The sequence below is a fragment of the Drosophila navojoa genome, chromosome 2 (assembly GCF_054131105.1).
Source record: "Drosophila navojoa isolate 15081-1374.11 chromosome 2, UAZ_NAV_1.0, whole genome shotgun sequence".
NCBI classification, from domain to species: Eukaryota; Metazoa; Arthropoda; class Insecta; order Diptera; family Drosophilidae; genus Drosophila; species Drosophila navojoa.
In genome coordinates this window covers 26,921,482-26,930,850 of record NC_142890.1, presented here as the reverse complement: position 1 = coordinate 26,930,850, position 9,369 = coordinate 26,921,482, and the positions used below count along the sequence as shown (strand labels likewise).

The following is a 9,369-nucleotide window of genomic DNA, read 5'->3' as shown; positions in this document are numbered from 1 at the left end:
AGGAAAGAACTTGCTATAAATTCGTGTATATATTTTCATAGTAGTCATGTTGACAGTTTTTCCATATATGAAACAAATTTTGAAGACAATAGAAGCAAAAGTATACTGTGTTCCAGCAGAGCTTTTGATTTTTTTTTTTTTTTTTTATATTGAAAAGTTCTTTATTTATTTTTTTATTTATATGCGACACTTTATTTTTAATATAATACGGTATACAAAAGTGTTGGGTTTTACATTTTAAAAATTAAAAAATACAGGACCCATTATTCTTTTCTACTTCAACATAATATTTGATAAAATGGAAATTGATTTGCTAGAAAAATGGTACTTTATATTTCGTCAAAAAATCTTTAACAAGTAGCAGACTTATAGACGGGTGTACACAATAAGGGATACTCGGAACTCAGGAGTTTTTTTTTATACATCAATAGGAAGTAACGTTTATGCTAACACACAAACATATGCACCCACACGTATACACAAGCACACGCACACACCTAAGCACGCGCTCTGCTTACTAGGCAGTTTTTGGGATTTATTATGCCAACTAAATTCTTGAATAACTTTTCGTCGAGATGGATTTTTTTAATGACATCTTTATCTTTCGTATAATGACATCCAAATGAGAGTTTTTGCCATAGAGCAAGTTTCTAGTATTTGCAATACGTGTTTGTGAATGCTTGTTGACTGGGAAGAGGCATAAATAGCGTTGTATTGGTTACAGAAACTATCCCAATAAATTTGAAGAGTCTAGCTTTCGTGGTGCCCAAAGTTGGCGTAAATTATGATTATGTATTAAGTGATAATAATTAAATATAGCAATAATCAATAAAATATATGTTAATGTTAACAATGAAACAGCTTAAATCTAATATATATATATATTTTTATTATCGTACCCTATAACCTGGGTGTGTAAAGGGACATGGCGAGTTGAACTTTCCTACTGATCATGAATATATATATAAATTAGTTTAATCAGTGCCTGCGTCCTTCAGTAACATACAAATTCCCAAAAACAAAAAATGCAACAGAATTCCCATGCTCAATATAAATAAAAAAAAAAATAATATATTTATATATATATATATATTTAAGGCAAGTCAATAGAAGCATAATATATATATATGATAACGAAATATACATATATATAAATGTATGTGTATATACAGCTATACATTTTTTTTTACATAAAAATGGATACCAAATTTGAAATTTTATCCATTTTTCAATAAACTCTGTTTTTTGCAGTTGTAAAAGAGAACCCCGAATATTAAATTAAATGTTACATTCTGTGTTCTTTTTTCTCTCTTAAAATATTTTTTTATATTCTGGTAAATATAATATTTGGATCTATACAGAGGTATAGATCTAATAAAAAATACAATTTTTCAATATTTAATTTACCATTTACACTTTTTTAAATTGAATTAATATATATAAAACATCTTTATTTGCATTCAAGTGAAAATATGAAACAATATCTTATATTAATGTAATTCACTGTTATCGAACACAAGCTTTTTATGCTCTTGAAAATATTTATTTATTATATTACATACATATTTTTTAATTTCTTAATATAAATATTGCCTCATATACTTGTATGCCATTCCCGACTCTGCTCGCTGCATTCGATGTCCATATTAAATCTTGTGCTACTCTTAGTCTATTTGCCACTGCAACTGCTTTGCACCTGTGCCACCTCGATAGAGCACACCTGCGCTGTGCTGCGCTGGTTTCCTCTTTAGCTGCAATCTAGCCATCCTATTCGCACTTTTGCACTCGTGTTAATAAACTAACGATCCGCAGTGCTCAAAGCTCCAGTGCTCCATTCCAGCGCCAGTGGCGCAGAAAACCGTACACATCATTTTGATGTCAATTATTTTGCCGTCAAGAGTTGACATGGCTTTTGTTCGCAGTCCCCCCCTCAACCCGCCCCTACCCCCGCTCGAAACACACAAGCCAGCAGAAGCACAAATATTCAGCCTTTGCTCTATATACATACACAGTTGTTGTTGTTCTTCTTGCCGTTGCTGGAAATTCTTTGTCAGATAACTTTGAGGTGGGTTCAGGTTGCCATCGAACGTGTGGAGCACTGGAGCTCGCACATAGAGCAGGCGCTGCGTCTGCCTCTTTATGCTTTTTGGCAGCCTCTGTGCGTCGCTTAAGCTTAGGCAAATTGGAATAGCGAATTGCAGCTGGGTAATTGGCAAAAATGGATTTTGTCACATTGTTTCGGCTGATGAAGACGAGAGGCAATTGAGGCGATTAAGGCGGAATGCAACAAGTGAACAGTTTCAAATATCGAAACAACTCAGCTGACGTCTGACATTTCAACATTTTATCTACGAACCATATATTTTGTATAAAATTTTTGTTTGGGTCTGATGTATTTGACGATACTCTGGAATAGACAGGCTAACGGTGCACTCAATATATGTTAAAATCTACAGCTTGGTCCAGTTCAGATATTGATTGAAATTTAATTGATGGATTGCTTCAGTATGTTATGCATTTGCTGGCACTAGATGCTGTGCTGCCATCTCGTTGCGATATACGCTGCATGGCGCTGCCACCTAGTGTGAGGTAACTTTCACTAGCCGCAACGCACACGTCTGGCAACGCTATCACGCTGTTGGCTTTGCTTCGTTTCGAATTTGTACACAAAAAGTTGTATTACAAATCGACATCCGGCTCCACTGTCAAACAACAACAGCAACAGCCAAAACAGCAGCAGAAAGGTAACGCCGACGCCGACGCCGACGTCGAGGGCGACGCCGTCGCAATGCCGAAGCAAGAGGACGCTGATGTTATTAACAAACTGCTACAGCCCGACATAAGCGCCCAGAGTGAGCCCAGCAGCAGCCCTAGCAGCAGCCCTAGCAGCAGCCCTAGCAGCAGCCCTAGCAGCAGCAGTAGCAGCGGCAGTAGCAGCAACAGCAAGCCCAAGGCGGTTGGCGACGTTGGCGGTGGTGAGCGGGAGAAGCCCCGATCGAAGAAGTTGCTGAAGGACCCGCGCTTCCAAATACGGCCGCTGCAGCAGGTGGCATCGGCCTGCACTGGTGCGATGATCACCGCCTGCTTTATGACGCCCCTGGACGTGATCAAGACCCGCATGCAGTCGCAGCAATCGCAGCAGTCGCGGCCGAGCAAGTGCTTCCTCTATTGCAACGGCCTGATGGATCATCTCTTCAGCTGCGGCACGACGTCCACAGCTGCGGGCGGCAACACGATGAAGCCGCATTTCCGGGGCACCCTGGATGCGCTGCTCAAGATCAGTCGCCGGGAAGGCCTGGCCGCCCTCTGGTCCGGGCTGGGGCCCACGCTGGTCTCGGCGCTGCCCTCCACCGTGGTCTACTTCGTGGCCTATGAGCAGTTCAAGGCCAAGTACATCGACATCTACCAGCGGCACTTTGCGCCGCCTCAGCTGAAAGGCACGACCCCGGAGCAGAAACTGCCGCTGGTGGTGCCCATGCTGTCGGGTGTGACGGCTCGCATCTGCGCCGTCACCTTTGTGAGTCCCATCGAGCTGGTGCGCACGAAGATGCAGTCGCAGCGGCTCAGCTACGCCCAGGTGCTGCAGTTCGTGCGCAACATCATTGCCATCCAGGGCGTGTCTGGCCTGTGGCGCGGCCTGCCGCCCACCATCCTGCGGGACGTGCCGTTCTCGGGCATCTACTGGCCGGCCTACGAGTACCTCAAGATCTGCTTCAGCGAGTGCGACGAGGAGCCCTCGTTTGGCTTCAGCTTCGTGGCCGGCGTGCTGGCCGGCTCGGTGGCCGCCCTGGTCACGTGCCCCTTTGACGTGATCAAGACCCATGAGCAGATCGAGTTCGGCGAGCGCGTCATCTTCACGGACTCGCCCACCAAGGAGCTCAGCAAGCAGTCCACCTACAGCCGCCTGGCCGGCATCTACCGTCTCTTTGGGCTGCGCGGCCTGTTTGCCGGGTACGTGCCCAGGCTGTGCAAGGTGGCGCCCGCCTGCGCCATCATGATCTCCACCTTTGAGTACAGCAAGCAATACTTCTTCCACTACAATGTGCACCAGCACAACAAACAGCTGCTGAAGCACAATCCGAACGCCAAGCTGGTCAAGGAGGATGACATCGAGTAATGCATGTCAACAGTACGATTCCCATTATCTTCTCCAACTTTTTTTTTTAACGAAAAGCAACAACTTTCCATGTACATACATATATTTTATGTTAAATTATTAAAACCCGGTTCAATTAGCCAAGAGAGAATCAATTTGTGACATGCATACGCATGCATATATGCCGTGTGTGCATGTATGCATGTATGTATATATGTAGGCCTTCGGCATATGCTTAAGGCCACGCGTAAACTTGCGTTGACTTCTGTTTGAGTTCTGTTGATTTAATTTAACATTTACACAAGTCGACACTTGAAAGGATGTAAAGGAAATGAAATTGATGGGAAATGAATTAAATATGCGCTGGCAACACTTCCCCTTCCGCACAGCAAGCGTAATATCCGTGGCAATACTTGAGGTTTTCAATACCCCGCAAAGAGCTGAATCGAATGGGAGCTGAGATGATTGAGTGGCAGACAAATCTTAGACAGCTTGTCTGGGTACACAAACTGCGTTGAATGCATTATATTTTAGAAAATAGTCTTCATTAATATATTAAAATTAGTATTTATTTCAAATTTATCTTAAATATAGGTTAATCTCACAATGTGAATAAAATTAGCTCTATATCAATATTAAATCATCTTCGATTTATTACAGGGCATTAACCAGTCGTATACTGTCTGCTTTGGTGCAACTTCTTCGACCTTCTGCCGGCAGAAATGTGTCTCATAAGGATATGACAGCCTGGCAGAGTTGACATATAAGAGGCAGCGACTTTACACTCAATATACATTTTATTTAAAGAGAAAAATAAATTGCGAAATGAAAAAGGGATAAGGAGATATACATACATTACATATATTTGATATACTTTTTTTTTTAAATATTTCTTAACGAAATTAAATATTTATCATTCATTCACACTTAGCCAGTCTGAGTTGCTAAGGGCTAGTTGAATTTCGGATTTTTCCTCCTATCGCTCGCATTTTCTTCGGCTGCTGGGAAATGCTGTCAAGGCTCTCTCGATAGCTTTGCCCATTTCAGTTCCTGTTACTTCAACAATAATCGAATTGCTTGGCTGCACTCCATAACAGTTCCCTGGTCACGTTCACAATTCAAAAAGAGAGAAAAATATATACGAAAAAAATGAAAATGAGAAAATCGTTGAAAAAGCCCAAAGCGGCTGCTTCTATCGAGTTGTGCCAAATCCAAACATGCCGCACAGCACTCCAATGAAGCAGGTCAAAATGCATGGCCAAATTACTTTCCCGAATGCATTCCATATAAATCACAAAAATTTAGCTAAAACTTTGCAATTAAGAAGTCCGCTCGTGGCCCCACGAGGGGGCATTGGGGGTAACTTAATTGCATTTTCGCAAGTGGGCGAAAATAATTTAACAAAAAATAAAATATCTACTTTCAGCGCAAGCATGCAATAATAAAGCATAGTTTTAACCCAAACGAATATTTGTTAAGCGTTTATTTTGCAAGCAAAATTTACAAAGCCTGCCCCAGAGGTGGCCTAGCTGGTCTGGGTATGTGCACAAAGAGCATATTTTTGTTTGTGTTGACCGCAATTTGCCAAAGTAGCCAAAAAAGCAAAAATGGAAAAGTAAAAAAAAAATAAAATAAAAGCAGAGGAAAATACTTGTCAGATAGCGATGGACGCAATGCTGTGATTCTCGCAGACAGTGACAGTGACAGTGATGGGCAAAAATTGTGATTTTATGCATTGCATAAGGGGGGGAGAATACTCAGGACTAAGAATTGTAAATGGTATTCAAAATGTAATTTATTTTTTAATATATTTTAATTAAGTTTATAAAATTGTTTAACTCATTTTATGATATTTTAATTAAATTTATCAAACATTCTTATCAATTTAATGAAATATTTAAAATAATTTTCTACAATACATTTTTAAAGTATATTCTTCTTCTAAATTTTAATTATTATTTTATAAAATATTTTAAAACTAGTATTTAAAAAAAAATATATTTTACAACTTTAACCTTTAAAAAAATTATAAAATAATTCAAATATTTTAAAAAAATATTTATAATAAAAAATAATTTATTTACTAATGTTAAATATTTAAATATTCTTATGTAATCTAATTTTTGTAGCTTTGTGAAAAATTACATTAACAATTTAAATATTGTGTATGCAGAGATTAAAATTATTTATGTTACATTTATTTTTTCATTTCATTTATTACAAAATATAGTTTTCAAGTATGAATATTTAATTTACTTATTTTATATATATTTTTAGTCACTGCGTTAATTGTTTGGTACTTAGTGCATGTAATCCAACGTAGCCCAGCTCAGACACACAGCTTCATATTGTCCATCTCCAGCCCAAGCAAAGAAGTTAAGACTCATATATATATAACATGCACATACATATGTATAAACCTGTATATATGCTGTGTGTGTGTGTGTGTGTGAGGGGCATCTGGTAAAATGGCATTTAACGTTCAAGTTTTCTTTGTTAAACGAAAATTGGCAATAAAGCGCATTAAAAATATGCTTTCACTTAAATAATTGAAATTATATTAAAGTGAATTTCGTGCCCTGCGTAAGCCAATTTGTTACTTCAGCCCATGCGCCCCTCCTCCTGACCACACGCATCATGGGCAACCCCACAGCTTATACAACCTTTTATATATATAAATATTTCTCTCTCTCTCCCTCTGTTTTTCTTTCTTTTTTTTTTGCTCATTGCCAATTGCTTTGCTGGTCTTGGGGCGTGGCCATAGTCCATATATTCAGACGGACTGTTGCTTGTTTTTTTGCCGCTCAAAAATATTTGCGCTAGCATCGGGAAAAAAAAGCGTTGTTGATGGCCTGCCCAATCGTGGAATTGTTGTGCTTGCTCTGCAGCTGCTGCGGCAGGCTCCGCTCAACGTTTGCCAGGATATTGGCTGGATGGGCGGAAGTGAAGGGGCGAGCTTTCATAGAGTTTTATTTTTGCTTATTGTGTTTTTCGGTATTTGCATTTAATTGTTGTATTTAAAATATTCCAGCATGCACGGCCACTTCCCTATCCACATCCACATCAACTTTATTTATGGCCTCTAGCTTGTCTGTCTACCCTGCAAAAACAGTGACAACGTGTGGGCGTGGCAGGCTGTTCGGCTACCCAATGCCTGGCCGGGAATCAATTTCGGACTTGAGCCATAAAAATGATTTAAGCTGATTGAATGGCTATCGAGCGGGCGACTGCTTCAGCTTCAGATTGCTCTCTTTGTTGCCTGCTAATGCGCTGCTTGAATAAATTAACGTTTTAAGACAAAATTCTCTTCCGCTTTTAATTGGCTGCTCAAACTGCAAAACTGTATCGAAAACTATTTGCTTAATTGCTTAATTTTATACACGCAGCATTTGCCGAAGCCTGAGCAACAAAAGCCTTGAAAAGTATTCCGCTCTAGCCAAAAAAAGAAAGTGAAATTTCATTCTGTTGATTTTTCTTTTAAGCCAGCGCCAAAAGAACGCAGTTAGCCCCATGACCTTGTCAAGAAGCGAGCGTTTAATTAATTTCTAGAGCTTAGGTATATAAATGGCAGCCGCTGCTCAAACAAAAACACAAGCTAAAAGGTGAGAGATTAGCCTACGGATACCCTGCAGATGCGAGGATTCACTTCTTAATTCAAATCAAGCATTTATATCGAATCGAATTCAATTCCCTCCTATATCCAGCATATATTATTTATTTATTATTGAGTAAATTATAATATCTGTTTATTCATTTATCTAAATTAATTTAATCCACTTTTCAATTAGTTAATGGTCCGACTAGCTCACAAATAGAGTAATTAGCGGATGACGACGTGCCCATTGTTCTTACCTTGAGCTATTTTTATACTGTAAGAAAAACAACAGCAATATAATTCGCTATTGTGTCCACACTCTATGGCTCCAGGGTAGAGAATAAAAAATAATGGAAAGTAAAGCAGAGCTATGCAAGTGCCTTAAGTCTATTTAAAAATGCTATTAATTTTTCACGGCCTAGAAAAACGGCTGATGTCTTTAAGCGGCGGCCAACGCAAATTTTTAATTAGCGCAGTCTTTTCGCAATCGCAATTTTTGCGCTGTCCATGCCCAGACGTTCGTTATCCTTTTTGTGCTGTTTGCTCTCAGGTGCTTGGGCTTGGCTTTTTTTTTTTAATTAAAAAGGGAAGAAAACCATGGTAATATTTCCAGGAAAAAAATATTTGTCTGTTCTCAGCAGTCATGCCAAGGCTACTCAATGTCCTGTGCGTGTATCCTTTGGGCCTCTGGCTGTGCTGCGCTGCTCTTGATTATGCGAGGTGTTTGTAGATGAAAATTAAGCGGATCTTTGGAAATTATGAATCTCAGTTTATTTTGATTTAAATTGTATTGCGGCTCATTTGCAGCTCTCTCAAATGCAGCCATTCGCTCGCATTTTCAGCGCAATTTGCTTGCAATTTTCTTTACCATTTCCATTTTCACTTTCCAGTTTCCAGTTCTCCTTTTGCACATTTAGTTTCGGGTGCGCTGCTTTACCATGTGGCATTTGGGTCGGTTTGCTTTGCTTTTTTCCAACTAAATTATTAAAGCGATAATGGCCCGTAAAACTCGTAAATTTGCGAGGCTACGAATTGCGAAAAGGAGGCAGCTGAAAGGTGGGCGCTGGAGCTGCCATTAAGCGCTTGGCTATTTATAAAGCCTAATTGATCTCGAATATCATTCCTGGCCGGGGAATGTCTTGTAAATAAGCTTTTACGTGTTGCGTCCATCACAAAAATACTTGGCAATTATCTGCGTAATTTGCTTTGCGCTTTCTCTACATTGTTTTGCATTGTATGCTAATCGCCTTTCATAAACTTTTCATTATTTAATCTGTTTATTATTGCCAGCCATGGCATGAGCGAAGGCTAAGCTGAATTTGTCTCTTAACCCACAGCCCGAACAATGTTTAGCAATCTTTGAAAGATTTTGCTGAGCTGTGCCCCATTTGCTATGTATACGAAACTCATGAATAATTCATGGCTCAACTTTAAAGAGACATAGAGAGCTGAAGAGAGATGAAGTGAATGGCAAATGAAGTCATATATATATTATATGTTTATATTTTTTTGCTGAGGTATTCTCTACATGTGAAAATCTTAAATAATAATACATTTTAAGATTGAAATACGTTTTTTAGATTGAAAACTTGCTACAGAAATTTGATTAGAAACAAATGCAATTAAAATCACAGAAAAGTTCTTGTCATTGGCATCAACATTACAGGGTATCTTCAAG

At 39.2% G+C, this 9,369-nt stretch overlaps 1 protein-coding gene across 1 annotated transcript; it reads left to right on the top strand.

The window, feature by feature from the left end:
* Nucleotides 1–2,301: 2,301 nt before the first annotated feature.
* On the top strand, nucleotides 2,302–4,235 carry LOC108655433 (solute carrier family 25 protein Shawn). The gene has a single exon (XM_030383683.2). It carries the CDS (start codon nucleotides 2,789–2,791, stop codon nucleotides 4,115–4,117), a length of 1,329 nt encoding a protein of 442 aa, XP_030239543.1. The 5' UTR covers nucleotides 2,302–2,788; the 3' UTR covers nucleotides 4,118–4,235.
* Nucleotides 4,236–9,369: the final 5,134 nt, after the last annotated feature.